The following is a 16,925-nucleotide window of genomic DNA, read 5'->3' as shown; positions in this document are numbered from 1 at the left end:
TTTTTTAATCATCAGAATTTTGTTTCTGGTCTTTGTGGAATATTATTCTTATGAGTTTACTGTTTCTTATTGCTGCTTGATTAGTTTCCTAACAACCTTAGTGACCCATCCAAAATCTTACTGAAGACTCAGTTTCTCCATATGAGGAACCAAGCCATTTATACCCATGTATTTTATATAAATGATATAGATGTAACTTTTTTTTTAACCTCTACAAGTGATATTGAGATACTACTAAATTTAAAAATCACTAGTCTAGGAAATAATTGTAGGCTTTAAAAAGAATTTTTAAAAGGTTAGCCCTATTTGTAAAATTGAAAGAATATTATTTTTTAAGCATAAACATTCCCTTTATTTAATGGATATATATGGTTTAGCAAAATTTTTAAATTTTAATAAAATTTGTTTCCCCCTCTACTCTCATGAAATCAGAAGTTTATGTAGTAAAGACATGATAAGAGACAAAGTTGATAAGTTTGATTTGAAGTAAAATAGATGGAGAAAATCATGATATGCCGGGGTCATTGTGGAAGATTTTCAAAATAGAGAATGTTGCAAATTTCTGAAAGTCCTGATTCTCTCATACTACCACATCTTTCCCAAACCTTCTCCTATTGATTTATAGACTGTGCCTTCATATTCAAGAAAACTAGAATTAAATGTTCCTTCTGACTTTCCTCTCGGCTTATAAAATATTTCGTGGTATTTACAGATCAACAAAGTAAAATACAAATCTCTAAGTAAGGACTTCCCTGGTGGCCCAGTGGTTAACAGTCCACCTGCCAGTGCAGGGAACATGGGTTTGATCTCTGGTCCAGGAAGATTCCACATGCCGTGGGGCAGCAGAGGCTGTGTGCCACAACTGCTGAGCCCGTTCTCTAGAGCCCATGGGCCACAGCTACTGAACCTGTACTCTGCTACTGCTGAAGCTTGTGTGCCCTAGAGCCTGTGCTGCATAACAAGAGAAACCTGCACACAGCAAATAAAGAACGGCCCCCTCCTGCTACAAGTAGAAAAAGCCTGCATGCTGGACCCAGCACAGCCATGAAATAAAAAATTAAAAAATAATAAGCACAATTCTTTATAATAACAACAAAAAAATCCCCAAGTAAAAAGAGACAAAGTTAGTTGTTTTAGATTGGGTAAGCCAGTAAGACTAAACGTACAAAAGTACCCTGTAATAAATATGGATTTCTTCATTTTCACATGACACAACAAAGACATCTGTCATTTATTTAATACATGCTTTCTGTAAGAGACCATACCAAGCATCAAGAGCACATGATTCCTGTTTGCAAATATTGTTTCTCCCTGGAGAAAGAAACTCATGGTATGCTGAGCACTGTATTAGCAATTCTCTAATTACTTTTCAAAATAAACAGTGTTATAAAGTTTTAAATGTTACCTTTATGCTTTGAGAAAAATAAAATAATTACATATGGTAGTCTGTTATGGTACTACATGATACCAGAGGAGTTTGTTGTTACCTTGCCATATGAACAAGTCTGTTGCGTGTCAAAAGAATCAATGTTTCCTCTTAATGCCTAGGAAAAAGATTTTTTAAAAGTTGGATTTGTTTCATTTTTTAATTTTATTTTTCAATGGTCTTAAAACACTCAAGTAAATTTAATCCATCAAAAATTGTCATTGCTGCTAACTGTTGTCATATTTTATAAATTAGCGGGATCCCCCAGAAGAAGAAATACCATTTTGTACCCTAAAATCCTTTCCAGCTGCTATTGAACACACTATACAATGGGCAAGAGATAAGGTAATAAAGATATTGTATAAGAAATTTTTCTCTGAAGTAGAAAAGATGGTATTTCTATCTTTTAAGCAGACTCCTATTTATAATATTTTTTTCCTCTTTTCTGTTATAGTTTGAAAGTTCCTTTTCCCAGAAGCCTTCATTGTTTAACAAATTTTGGCAAACATATCCATCTGCAGAAGAAGTCTTACAGGTAAAAATCAATACACTTTATTTTGAATTACAGTTAATTTACAGTATAGTGTTGATTTCTGCAGTATAGTAAGATGCTTCCATTTTCTATATATACAGATATACACACACACACACATTCTTTTTCATATTCTTTTCCATTATGGTTTATCACAGGGTACTGAATGTAGTTCCCTGTTTTGTACAGTAGGACCTTGTTGTTTATCCATTCCGTATATAATAGTTTGTATCTGCTAACCCCAACATCTTGTCATTGTAATCTTACTTTCAAGTTGCCTGTAAATAATTTATTTTATGTTCTTAAATAGATTATGCATAATTATTTATATAGTAAGTAAGTATTTGAGGAATCTTGAAGTTAGCAGATCACAAATAACCCTTCTTTTTTTAGTTTGGTCAAACTATATGGAATTTTACCATATAGTTCACCACTATAAAATTTTACCAAAATTTTACCACTATTTTACCGTGTTAGACTCACAGAACAGCAGTTCATATGGTTCAGCCTAATTAAGGGTGTGATAATGATGAGACAGCTACAAATAATAAAACAATATCGTTAAGCTCTTTGGAAAAAACTGAGGTAAGTTCTAGTGAAAATTTCAGAAATAGGCCGAGGTTTCAGATTTTATTAGTCTCACGGTGAGGACGGCTTCAAAGCTGCATTCTTACTTTCCTTCAATTCTGCACTAAAAAGGCCAACTTTTTAGTGTAAAATATTATTCATAGCACTTCTTATAATAAGTACATATATAGTATTAACTTGTTGCTAGCCAGACATGAGGATGACTTGTGAAATAAGAAACAGTTTGAGAGTCAAAATTTTACATGCGGTATTTACCCATTCCCCCCTCAAAAAAGAAAAGAAAGAGGGAAAGGAGAAAGACAGAGACAGGGAGCTTGATATGAAAATAATAAATTAAGGCACATGAGCTAGCACTTCAAAAGTTGGCTAATAATTCCTGGGAAATGCATGTGTATGTTTGTGTGGTTAATTGGACATGTATTTGTTTTGTTTTTTCCTCACTCTAGAAGATACAAACCGGACACAGTTTAGAAGGCTGTTTTCAAGTGATTAAGTTACTTAGCAGAAGACCTAGAAATTGGTCCCAGTGTGTAGAATTAGCAAGATTAAAGTTTGAAAAATATTTTAACCATAAGGTATGTGTATACTGTAAAACATTTAGAAAAAGTCTAAACTTGGCTCATTTAATTACTATGACATTCATTTAATTGACCTGAAATGTCTACTCTTTCTTTTTGGAACCTTTTCAGAAATGAATAAGTTAACTGAGAACAAGTGATGGACACACAACCAATTTCTTTCTGAATGTTACTGATCCAAGTGTGAAAGTGTTAGTCACTAAGTCGTTCCAGCTCTTTGTAATTCCATGGACTGTAGCTACCAACTCCTGTGTCCATGGAATTGTCCAGGCAAGAACTGGAGTGGGTACCATTCCCTTCTCCAGGAGATCTTCCTGACCCAGGGATCAAATCCTGGTCTCCTGAATTGCAGGCAGATTCTTTACCATCTGAGTCACTAGGTAGAATGTGTTTAAACTCCACTCCTTGGCTTGTCAGTTGTGCATTTAAGTAGTTCTTGTCTTTCTGTGTACAAAATGGGTTTTAAAATACAGATTCCTTCTAGAGAAGGAATACATTTAATCAGTCTTAAAAGAAGTTTTTTGTTCAAATTAAAACAAGACATTGAGAGAATAGAGATCCATCAGAAATTTTGTTGGAATTTTGCCTTCTCCATCTAAATCTAACAATCACATTTTGTCTGTTTCCTTATTGTAAAATGTGGGTAATAAATTGGTACCTGACTCATAGTATAGTGGTGAGGATTAAGTGAGTTAATTTATGCGAAGTATTTACCATAGAACCTGGCCCATAAATAAATGCCCATAAATATTTAGTGAAATGTTAGATGTTATTCTTTCTCCAGTTACATACAGTTCCTGAAATGTGTCCATCACTGTCTTTCATCTCTCCCTCTTTTTAGGCTCTTACCTATTGAAATATAAAATAAGTTCATCTGTTCTAAAACATTTTTTAATTATAGTTAACCCTACTTTTCACTTCCTCTTTTTTGCTCTGCTGAGTGGAGAAGTGGTCTGTACTCACTGTTTCCATATCTCTACCCAATATGTGTCTTCTTTCCCCACAGCCATTGAAATTATTCTTACCATGACTATCAGTGACGTCATGTCTCAAAATCTAAAGAACTCTTTTTTGTGTGTGTGTGTCCTTATCGTCTGTGGGTTTTTTAACTTTTTTTATTACGGAAAAATTCAACCACAGAAATAATAGAGGAAGTAGCATGTAATGAATCTCCATGTACTCTTCATAAATTGTTCACCCAGGTTTAACAATTACCAACTCATAGAACCCCAGGTGGCTCAGTGGTAAAGAATCTGCCTACCAATGCAGGAGACTCAGGAGATGTGAGTTCTATCTCTGGGTTGGGAAGATCCCCTGGAGGAAGAAATGGCAACCCACTCCATCATTCTTGCCTGGAAAATCCCATGAACAGAGGAGCTTGGCAGGCTACAGTCCATGGAGTCACAAAGAGTCAGACATGACTGGGCATGCATGCACAGAATCACAGAACTCATAGAAATCCTGTTTCATGTATATGCCGCCTAGTATACCCTCCGCCTAGATGGTTTTGAAGCAAATCTCAAACATCGTATCATTTCAAAATAAAAAATGCAATGTATTTTTACGGGATTTTTTGGTTGGTTTGTTTAAGAATTAGCTCTTCAAAAGGAGCAGTTTGCTGTTTAGTTGCTCAGTCATGTCTGACTCTTTGCAATCCAGTGGACAGTAGTAGCCCACCAGGCTCCTCTGTCCACGGGATTATCCAGGCAAAAATACTGGAGTGGATTGCCATTTCCTTCTCCAAAAGGGGCAGAATGAGATGTAAAGTATGCCACCATTTGTGTAAAAGGGATAAAATAATCTATATTTATGTTTGTCATAGATGCAAAAAATATATATGTAAATGTTAATAAAGAAATAGGTAGAGGTTATTCCAAGTGAGGGTCAGGGTCAGTGACAGGAGAATGGACAGATGATGTACAGGGTCATTGGGAGACTTTACTGTATATCTTTTTATGTTTTTTTTTATTTCAGTTAATAATGAGTAGTGATTGTTTTTAATTCAGTTTTTTTCTTTAGGCTCTTCAGCTGCTTCACTGTTTCCCTCTGGACACACGATTAAAAGATGGCAGTAAGTATTGAGAAGAAAGTTTAATGTGATTTATTATTGACTGTTGAAATTGAAAATAATGTATTTTTTCATTTTGTTAGGTTTGTTTTGGCAGTCACCAAAGAGACCCCCCTCTCCATTAAAATTTGATCTGAATGAACCTTTGTAAGTATATATATCCAGTTTTATATATATCCTTCATTGTAAACCTCTTAACTGTTCAGGTTTACATTGCAGGGTAAAAACTTCAAACATTTTAGTGTTAAAATATTGCATCCATCTTAATCTAAGAATTATCATAGCATTTTGGCCAAGAAAACAAGCCACAATTCTCTCCCCACATAGATAAATCTGTTTATTTACATGGTAAATAACCTCATTATTTTTATCTTTTCTAAAGTGCAACCAAAGTGTCATCTCTTTGACTTTATTTATGAAAAATGTAAAATGAAAACTAATGTTCTCCTATTTAATGAACTCAGTATATAAGAAACTTTGTTTATATGGGGGAGAATGATTATTACTAAATAACTGCCTAAATATTCTCAGATTAATTTTCAAAGGAGTTGATCTTTGAGTAAATACCTGTATATCCTGTCTATATTAGATACACATTTATAAACACACACACACTCACTTTTATGTGCACATTTTAATTAAGCACTTAGCTTAATTAAGCACTTTCAACAAGTAACTCTGTGCTTTATTTTTTCCTCTGGTGCTTATTCTAGTCACCTTATCCTGCTGCTGCTTCTGTAAAACTTGCCTTTTTGCTTTTAAACATACTCATTTGCTTAGTTTGATATTATTATACACCTTTTAAAACCAAATTTGCAATATTTTCTTATGAATTAAAATGAATTTTCTTTCAATACTTTAATTTTCTACTTCTGGCCACTTCTCTCCCCAGAGTAGTCTTGATCACTACCTGAATAATAGTGCTTATGAAAATAAACATCTAATGTTTTCTTTTTTATAGCTTTGTCAATGCCTTGATCTAGACCAGAATTTCATTGCTTAATTAAAAAAACAAAAAACAAAATAAAACACATAATCCTGAACATTACTTGCCTTCAACATTTTAAAGGCTATAGTTTATGATGAATTAAACATCTTTGAAATTGTACACTCACACTTTATTTTTTTAATTTCAAAAGGCACTTCAGTTTTCTTCTAAATGCTGCAAAATTATATGCTACAATCTATTGCATTCCATTTACAGAAGAGGTAAGATATTCTTCAAACCCTAACAGATAGAAATAATTAGAATTAGAAGACCTAGCTTAATTGTATCATCAGAACGTGTTTTATAAGAATCATTCTTTGATATAAACTTTTAATTTTGTTGTAGTGTTTCCCTTTCTAATATAGCAGAAGTTAAACACCTCATTGCAGCATTACTAAGTAGAAGAAAGTTGAATTTTTCTTTCTGAATTTAAATAGTGAAACAAATATTTGTAAGAGAAATCTTATCTTTATTTTTAAAATGTTTGTGACCTACATAACTTTAACTATTATAATTACTTTTAAAACCGAAGGTGACCTATATCATAACAAATTTTAAATATTACTTAGTGGTTCTCTTTATTAACATTTGTTTGGTTTATTTTGTGAAATCAACCTATGTGCATCTCAGGAGACCTGAAAATGCTCTCCCATATTAACATTTCTTAACGTTTATCATTTATACATTTTTTCTTAGACATTACCTTCATTGACTAATATATAAAGGATATAATGCAGTTTTATTTGAAAGGGAGGTCTGTATTAGTGAATCTTCATCCTCAAATGCATAACAGAGCTAAATAACTGGTTATACTTTTAGGTACTAGGCTGAATGGGAGAACATCAGCCAGATTCATAACTAGCACTGGCTCTTTTGAATCTACATAAAAATGTAGATTAATCCCTTTTGGGGTTAAAACACAGTAAAATATACCATAAATGTCTGGTAAAGATAGTGGTATTCAGTTAGTTATTCTTCTTGTGAAAAAAGTGGTAATTTGTGATAAGAGTTGTAGGTGACCTCAAAAGCACTATGTCTCAGTTTTTCCTAAGCAGATTCTTAATAATAAAAACGTATATAGCTTTAAATTCATCTAAGTTTATCTTGAACCATATAAATATTTTCCAGTTTCTGGAGATATGAATTCCATTTACTTATTTATTCATTTGTTTATTGAGTCACCGTATATTGAGTCAAACTTTCTGCAGGGAACTTTGTAAAACATTGAAGAGATAGTTCCTGATCTCAGAGGGCACTCTGTGTGATACTCACAAGCAGTCCTAAAACTAACTTTTTAAGAATTTGTGGAAAGACTAAGATTTTGGTCAACTAATATGTTGACTATTAAGTACTTTTTTACATGCACCACCCCCACCTCCCAGCCTTTATGGATGATATTTCTATAGAAATAAAAGTAAATGTCACAAACAGATGTGGTCTAAACAGTTATAAATTACTCAAATATTTTAGCATGTTAAAGTACCATTTTTTGGTTGTGTTTAGAATTTAGAATTTTAAGAATATGCTGATAAAAATTACTGTTTTAAAAATCAGGACTTATCAGCAGATACCCTGTTGAATATTCTTTCTGAAGTAAAGATTCAGGAATTCAAACCGTCCGACAAGGTACGTGTACAAGTTCATTCATTCAGCAAATAGTCATTGAACTACTTCTTGTGTCAAGTTTCGTTCTAAACCTGGAAAAGCCCATAATGAACAAAATTCTTGTTCTTTTAGGAGTTATATTCTAAGGGACCAAAGATAGACTGTTTTTTTTAAAGTGCCAGTGATTATGTAATATTGCATTATGGGCAGAAGAGTTAATAAGAAAAGGCAAAGCAGGTAAAACAAAGGTGATGGAGCTGGTGTCATTTGATGTGAGCTAAAAGAGGACAGCTTCTCTGATATGGTTATGTCTAAACAGAAGCCTGAAGGAAATGAGGCGTGAGCCATACTATTATCTGGTGAAAAAGCGGTGCAAACAGCAGAGCAAGAAGATGAGAGAAAGGCCTTCAAAGACTTTGAACGCTGGAATTTTTCTGGAGGAGACTATGCAAGAGAAGAGTGGTAGACAGTGAGATTGCAGAGGTAGTGAGGGTTATGATAAGTACTTTATGTTTTATTATGGAATAAGCCAGTTGAAGATTTAAAACACAGGGTACAATCTGACATATTTAAAAGGAGGACCTTGGCATTTGTATTAAGAAGGATTATATGGGACATGAGAGAGGAAGCAAAATAAGTTATTAGGATATTATAGACAAGAGATAATGGTGATTTGAATGAAGTAGGGGAGGTTTTAAGAGGTTGAATTTTGTGTATATTTTGCTGTAGCCCTGACAGGATTTATAAGGAATTGCTCTGAGTATGAGAGGGGAAAAAAAAGATTGTTGTTTTCTTAGTTGAAGAAAAGAAACATTAATAGCTCTGAGTGATAGGGAAAAGATAGAGGGTGTTTGACCTGAGCAAAAAAAGAAAGATATGAATAATTGCCATGGGCTAAGTGAGAAATTAGAAAATGTTATATAATTTTGAGACAATACTTAGGATCCACTTAATGTTAATTCCAATAATGTATTCCACCAAATGAGTCTGGAGAAAAGGCAGTTTAGCTGCTTGGATGCTATTGTAGAATAGCTGGGAATAGGATTTTAATAAGGGTTGAAATTTTGCCAGGCAAATATGTTGGAAGGAAAGAGAGACAGGGACTATTAATACAGGTGGAACATGAAATGTATGCATGGTAAATAGGAAAGTCTGAAATACTAAATATTTTTTTCAGTTCATCATACCCCATTTTGTATGCACTTTAAAAAAAATAAACAAACCACAAAACCCTTAACAGTAACAATAAACTGTAAACCCTTAACAATAAACAGAACTCTTCTGTTCCCCTTATCCTTTAACTATACTGGAAAATGTGGAGTAATGACTGCCTCCATGCAAAATTCAAGTAGGAAATGGTTTTGCAGTCTTCCACTCTGCATTTTTATTTTAGAGAAAAGGAAACTTGTAGGTAGTTCATTTTGTACAAGTAAATGGACTTTCTGAATGAAATATTCGTGACTTGCAGTCACAAAAGTACAGAAAGGATAAACAAAATTCCTTTATAAAAATTCCTAGCCCATGTTTTAATGGACAAAACTGCTAGACAGCCACCAAGGAAATATGCATCAATAACTTTGCAGGTCTTTACTGCTCTTCAGTGTTTTCTAGCTTGAATTGCTTCTTTCTGTATTGAAGTTTAGGGGTAATATATTATCCTGAGCAAATAAGCCACAATTTTAACAGGACTTATTAGCTTAAAACTCCTTGAAGCAGCTTCCCCAAAGCTTCAGGGTCTGGCACTCCTAGTTAACAGATGCCACAGCCAAAAATATCAACAGCACATCCTGGCAAATAAAAATTACTGCTTCCTTGACTCCTTAATATTTCTCAAATACTTATAATAATATTTAATATGTAAAATGTGAGTTGGATGTGTTTTTTTAAAAAAGAAGTAGTATTTTAGTAATGATGTAGCTAGTTTCTTGGTTTGAGAATATCAAATTACCAACATCTGCTGGATCATCGAAAAAGCAAGACAGTTCCAGAAGAACATCTACTTTTGTTTTATTGACTACTCCAAAGCCTTTGACTGTGTGGATCGCAACAAACTGTGGAAGAATCTTACAGAGATGGGAATACTAGACCACCTGACCTGCCTCCTGAGAAATCTGTGCAGGTCAAGAAGCAACAGTTAGAACTAGACATGGAACAACAGACTGGTTCCAGATCGGGAAAGGAGTACATCAAGGCTGTATATTGTCACCCCGCTTATTTAACTTAAATGCAGAGTACATCATGAGAAACCCTGAGCTGGAAGAAGCACAAGCTGGAATCAAGATTGCTGGGAGAAATACCATAACCTCAGATATGCAGATGACACCACCCTAATGGCAGAAAGCGAAGAACTAAAGAGCCACTTGATGAAAGAGAAGAGTGAAAAAGTTGGCTTAAAGCTCAACATTCAGAAAACTAAGATCATGGCATCCGGTCCCATCACTTCATGGCAAGTAGATGGGGAAACAATGGGAACAGTGACAGACTTTATTTTGGAGGGCTCCAAAATCACTGCAGATGGTGACTGCAGCCATGAAATTAAAAGACGCTTGCTTCTTGGAAGAAAAGTTATGGCCAACCTAGACAGCATATTAAAGAGCAGAAACATTACTTTGCCAACAAAGGTCCATCTAATCAAGCTATGGTTTTTCTAGTACTTGTGTATGAATGTGAGAGTTGGACTGTAAAGACAGCTAAGCACCGAAGACTTGAAGCTTTTGAACTGCGGTGTTGGAGAAGACTCTTGGGAGTCCTTTGGACTGCAGGAAGATCCAACCTGTCAATCCTAAAGGAAATCAGTCCTGAGTTTTCATTGGAAGGACTGATGCTGAAACTCCAATACTTTGGCCACCTGATGCGAAGAATTGACTGACTAGAAAAGACCCTGATGCTGGGAAAGATTGAAGGCAGGAGGAGAAGGGGACAACACAGGATGAGATGGTTGGATGGTATCACGAACTTGATGGACATGAGTTTGAGTAGGCCTCAGGGAGGCCTGGTGTGCTGCAGTCCATGGGATCATAAAGAGTCGGACATGATTGAGTGACTGAACTGAACTGATCTGAACTTCTCTGACCTTGTGTTTAATATGTAATTTCTTAAAGATAAATTACTTTTATATGCTGTCCTAAGCATGCAGCTATAAAGAAGGAACACATGTTCTTTGGTATAGAACTTCTTGTCAGCATTCAGTAAATATTTTACATGCCCATATTATGTGATTTGTGGATTTCTTCAATTTCTTTGAGACAGAAAATAACTTTGCACTAGTTAGAGATACATAATTTGTTTTGAAGTTGATTTTTCAGAATTGCAAGCTATTGATTAATATTAACTTGATTTTAATGTGGAATTTTAAAAGGAATTTGTATGAACTCAGATCTTATAAAGTATTCAGTAAGTATTTTTAACTTAGGCAGGTTTATTTTAGATATATTGAGATTCTCTCAGATAAAAACTCCTTTTCTCATAGAGTTTATATATCACTGTGAGGCAGTAGACAATAAATATGTAAATAATATTATTTACCAATATAAGGTATAAAATACTTTTGACCATAATGGTTAATAATCTAATTAAACTACATAGAATGTTTCCTCTTTATGACTTTTGTCATGACTGTTTGATAAAAGCAGATATGTTAGTTAAGCTTATGTGTAAGAGGTGATATCATTAATGAATATGTATTCATATATTTAAAGGTTGTTCAAACAGATGAAACTGCAAGGAAACCGGACCAGGTTCCTGTGAGCAGTGAAGATGAGAGAAATGCTATTTTCCAACTAGAAAAGGCTATTTCATCTAATGAAGCTACCACAAGTAAGGGGAAATCCTTATAAAACTATTTTGAGCTAAAAATATTTTATTTTCACTAAGCTCTACACTTAGAAGGTTGTGAAATTAAATAATAGCAGGAATAATAATGATATTACTTGATTTCATGATCATATGAAAGTCACTGTTCATCTTGAACTATAACTAAATTCACCAGTTTTCTCCACCATTTCCTTACTCTTAAAGGCTGATATGTACGTCTGCTTTGTTTTTGTTGTTCTGATTCTTTTAATCCTTGAGATTCTGTTATGTCATTGCTTTATAACTTACCGCTAGCATAATGAATGAAAAATGGAGTCCTTGTGGAGACTAACCCTGCATGTGTGTGTGCGTGCTTAGTTGCTCAGTCACGTCCAACTTTTGCAACTCCATGGACTGCAGCCCACCAGGCTCCTCTCTTCATGGGGGTTCCCCACGCAAGAATACTGGAGTGGGTTGCCATGCTCTCCTGCAGGGGATGTCCTAACCCAGAGATCGGACCCAGCTCTCCTGCATTGCAGGCAGATGCTTGACCGGCTGAGATACCAGAGAAGCCAGACTAAACCTGCTGCTGCTGCTGCTAAGTCGCTTCAGTCATGTCTGACTCTGTGCGACCCCATAGACCCAGTTAAATCACTTTAGGATAAAAAAATTATAGACAGATTTCTTCTTGGCTTCCATAATTACACACAGGTAATATAAATCTGACCTTTGTACACCCTTGCTAAATGATCTTAAATATAAAAAACTGAACTTTTAATTACTGAAAAACAGATCTGTACTAGCTTGTTTTGAGACCTCCTCAGTATCCTTTAACTACATAAATCAGCAGTTTCCAAACTTTGGGGATTTTACATAAAGACCAGTAAAATTCAAGAAAAAACCCTAGATTAGCCAACTATTTAGGGCGTCCCTGGTGGGCTCAGACAGTAAAAGAATCTCCCTGCAATGCGGAAGACCCGGGTTCAATCCCTGTGTTGGGAAGTTACCCTGGAGAAGAGAATGGTAACCCACTTCAGTGTTCTTGCCTGAAGAATCCCATGTACAGAGTCTGTGAGCTACAGTTCATGGGGTCGCAAAGAGTCAGACACAACTATGTGATTTACAGCCAACTATTTATTTTGCAAGTAAACAGTTGATATCCTAAGTTAATAATTGGAATTCTAGAAAAAACTTATTACCATTTCTTACTTTTTATTTCATCACAGATCAAGCTACACCTGTCTGCAGAATGATTTGGGGAACCACAAATTAATCTTAAAAACTTCCCCCAAAATACTTGTTTTTATTTGACCAGTTGACTCTATGCTTAGTTATCAGAGGTAAAATTTTTCAGAGTAGTACTTAGGGAATCGGTTTTTGAACAGTAGCCAGTGTTGACTTTTTTATTGTAAACTGCTTAATAGTAAATGTACATGGCCTTTTTTTTTTTTCCACTTTATTTATTTATTTTTTTGGAGGCTAATTACTATACAATATTGTATTGGTTTCATCATACATTGACATGAATCTGCCACGGCTTTATTTTTATATTTTTTAGAAAAGTTTTATAATATCAAAATTTCTCTAATTTAGGGGTATTAAAGCCATCATTTTCATGTCCTTCAATAACTTAAGTTCTCTGACTTTTCTTTCTTTTTTTCTTTTTTGGTATTTTTCAGTTACTTACAAAGCTAAACAAAACACAGAAAAGATTCTTCAACAGTAGTGAGCCCACATTGCTTTTTACTTAGTAAAGCCTTTATTACTTACTAGCAAACTTTGTTTTTCTGGTTATCATCAGGTGACCTTCAGATGGCAGTGCTTTCATTTGAAAAAGATGATGATCATAATGGACACATAGATTTCATCACAGCTGCATCAAATCTTCGTGCCAAAATGTATAGTATTGAACCCGCTGACCGTTTGAAAACAAAGCGCATAGCAGGTAGAATTATACCTGCTATAGCAACATCTACTGCTGCAGTCTCTGGCTTGGTGAGATTATTATTCTGTGAAAATGTTGCTATATCATTACTTCTTTCCTGTCTTCCCTATTATACCACCCCTAAACCATTCACTCGGAGATCTTAGAGAAGGAAGGATACTTATTGACCTTATAATTTAAAATTGTAAGGTATTTCTGCAAATACAGTAATCTTGTATTTTGAACTTTTACAGATAATGCAAACATTTTTAAATAAGCTCCTTTGAGTTAGAGTATAATTTTTCTTACAAGCAATAATCCTCTTAATCATCTTTGTATCCTCCATACAATCCATGTGCCTTATTTTTCTTGAATAAAATGAACTATCCTAGACTTTGCACTTTGATAATATTAGATTTTAGTTCTTTGCCTTAAAAAAATGCTGTTCTCAATAGTGATTTGGATTTCTTTTGATTTAGTCTTTTCTTAACAATTCCTTAACAATTTAGAATCTTTAGGACCATGCTAGTTATTATACTTTAGTGTTACTCATAGACGCTATATAGTTATTGTTCCTATTATTAAATGATTTCAGACAGCTGTATTTCTTGAGTGCTGGTGTCTGCTTTCAAAATAGGAAGATTACATGGTCAGATTAATTAGACTTACAGAAATTTTTATTACTCTAGTCTAATAACTACTTTTATTCTCTACACAGAAATTCTTGAGAAGAAGTCAGGAAAATTATATACGTGCAATTAAAGTCATAGTTAGTTTTAGGCTATTATATAATCAGATCACCTTCTTTTACCTAGGTTGCATTGGAGATGATCAAAGTAGCTGGTGACTATCCATTTGAAGCTTACAAAAATTGTTTCCTTAACTTAGCCATTCCGATCATAGTGTTTACAGAGACATCTGAAGTAAGAAAAACTGAAATCAGGTATGCATGAAGATCTGCTTCTCTTGCATAATGAGAATGAAATAGTTTTTTTTTTTTTTTTACTTTTTAAAAGGGAAAAATAATAGCTTCATCACTCCTTTTCCTCTCTACACACACATATCTTTTCTATCACTTCAAGACAAGGTCATAACCCCATCTTCATGTAGCATTTTTTTCCTTTTTTTTTTAAATTATATAATTGACGTGCAACATTAATTTACTTTCAGGTGTACAACACAATGATTCGACACCTGTATATGTTGTGAAATGATTACCACAATAAGTTCAGTCACCATCCGTTATCAAACATAGTTACAGAATTTTTCTTATGATGAGAACATTCAGGATTTACTCACCCAGCAATTTTCAAATATGCAATACAGTATTAACTATAGTCACTGTGCTGCACATTATATATATCCATGACTTACCTTACAACCAAAAGTTTGTACCTTTTGATTCCCTTTATCCATTTTGTTCACCCTCACCACCTGCCTCTTTCTATGAGCTTGTGGTTTTTTTGGTTTTTTTCTAGTTAGTTGATTGAGTTTTCTGGGGAAGAGAGATGGTTTGTTTGTTTTAAATTCCACATATACATAAGGTGATAAGGTATCCGTCTTTCTCTGTCAGACTTATTTAGTATGTCTTCAAGGTCCATCTCTGTTGTTGCAAAAGGCAGGATTTCATTCTTTTTACGGCTGAATAATACTTCATTGTATATGACACCATACTTTTTTTATTGATTCCTCCAAAATGGACACTTAGATTGATTCCATGTCTTGGCTATTATATAAACAAAGCTTCAGTGAACATGGGAGTACAGATACCTTTTCAAGTTAGTGTTGGCATCTTCTTTGGATAAATACCCAGAAGTGGATTTGCTAGATCATATGGTATTTCTATTTTTGTTGTTTTTGAAGAACCTAAATACTGCATTCCGTAGTGGCTGTATCATTTTACATTCCCGCTAGAAATGTACAAGAGGTTGAATTGCTTCACATCCTTGCCAGCATTTGCTACCTTTTGTTTTTTTTGATGATAACCATCCTAACAGGTGTGTGATGATACCTCAATGTGGCTTTGATTTGTATTTCTCTGGTAGTAATAATGAGCGTCTTTTTTATCTACCTATTGGCAATCTGTATGTTTGCTCTGGAAAACTGTTCAGGTCATTTGCCCATTTTGTTATTGGATTGTATGTATTTTTTGCTGTTGAGTTGTCTGAGTGTGTTATATATTTTGTGTATTAAATCCTTATCAGATATATGATTTGCAAATATTTTCTCCCATTTAGTTGGTTGCCTTTTCATTTTGTTGATTTTTTTTTTCCTTTGTGGATTTTGAGTTTGATACAGTCCCACTTGTTTATTTTTATTTTGTCACCTTTACTTTTGCTGTCAAATCTAAAAACTCATCACCAAAACCTAGTGTCAAGGAGCTTACCACCTAAGGTTTCTTCTAGGAATTTTATGGTTTTAGGTCTTAATTCAGGTGTTTGATTCATTCTGATAATCGATAATTTTTGTGTATGGTGGAAGATAGAAGTCCAGTTTCATTCTTATGCATCTGGCATGAAGCATTTCTGACTAAACTAGCCATAGTATAGTCAGCACACTATTAATCTGCCACACTATTCAGCATTGTACTTTCTTATGTTTCATCTATGTTTGCCTAACTCGGATGAATTAGAAGCCACCCTTAGTGTCTGACTAATGGATAATGAGAATAAGCATCTAGTTCCAAAAGCTGTATGACAAAGCAGAACAATTCCCTGGGACTTTCATTTTTTACAGTTTAAACTGGTAACAGCAAAAAATTTGAAAATTACCATCTTGGCAATAGTGTGAGAAAGCTTTACTCTCATACATCATTGATGAGAATATAAAATACCCATATTAAAACATATACAGCACTATATTTCAAACTTGCATGGGTTTCACTCATTTCAAATGATACACGTATAGGATGTTCATTCTGGCATTGTTTATCATAGCCGAAGATTAGAACAACCTAAGTGTCCAATGATAGGAGACTGAAACATCCACACAGTGAAACTTATGCAGCTATTGAGAACCAAACTCTCTTGCTAAGACATACTGGTTTATAATGAGACATTGGAAAGATAACAAGGTACTGATAAAAATGGTTACCTGTGTAGTATACTGGGGAAGTAAGATTTTGGAATATTTTAAGTTATATTTTCCTTTTTTTTACTCACACATTAATATCTAGTTAAATCACAAATAGTGGATTTCTGGGGTTTTTTTTATTATTACTCAAGGGAAGAAAATGTGAATGTTTTTGTTCTGAATATTTTTCTACAACAGAAATGGAATATCATTTACAATTTGGGACAGATGGACTATACATGGAAAAGAAGATTTCACCCTCTCGGACTTCATAAATGCAGTCAAAGTGAGACAATTATTCATTAGTTGCTTTGAGTCTGTTAGTTTTTATACATGATCTCATTAGTGTTTA

The 16,925-nt window shown here is 34.1% G+C and overlaps 1 protein-coding gene across 1 annotated transcript in view; it reads left to right on the top strand.

The window, feature by feature from the left end:
• The window catches only part of UBA6 (ubiquitin-like modifier activating enzyme 6), an 87,047-nt gene that overhangs the window by 66,708 nt on the left and 3,414 nt on the right, over nucleotides 1–16,925 (top strand). The window contains exons 21-31 of the mRNA XM_010848903.1: nucleotides 1,682–1,771; nucleotides 1,881–1,961; nucleotides 2,993–3,121; nucleotides 5,144–5,195; nucleotides 5,276–5,339; nucleotides 6,332–6,401; nucleotides 7,735–7,806; nucleotides 11,484–11,601; nucleotides 13,379–13,572; nucleotides 14,317–14,444; nucleotides 16,772–16,859. Of these exons, the coding sequence (XP_010847205.1) occupies nucleotides 1,682–1,771; nucleotides 1,881–1,961; nucleotides 2,993–3,121; nucleotides 5,144–5,195; nucleotides 5,276–5,339; nucleotides 6,332–6,401; nucleotides 7,735–7,806; nucleotides 11,484–11,601; nucleotides 13,379–13,572; nucleotides 14,317–14,444; nucleotides 16,772–16,859 (1,086 nt within the window). The remainder of the gene's footprint in view (nucleotides 1–1,681; nucleotides 1,772–1,880; nucleotides 1,962–2,992; nucleotides 3,122–5,143; nucleotides 5,196–5,275; nucleotides 5,340–6,331; nucleotides 6,402–7,734; nucleotides 7,807–11,483; nucleotides 11,602–13,378; nucleotides 13,573–14,316; nucleotides 14,445–16,771; nucleotides 16,860–16,925) is intronic.

This window comes from Bison bison, unplaced genomic scaffold (assembly GCF_000754665.1).
Source record: "Bison bison bison isolate TAMUID 2011002044 unplaced genomic scaffold, Bison_UMD1.0 scf7180017864279, whole genome shotgun sequence".
NCBI lineage: Eukaryota > Metazoa > Chordata > Mammalia > Artiodactyla > Bovidae > Bison > Bison bison.
This window is presented reverse-complemented; position numbering and strand designations above follow the sequence as displayed.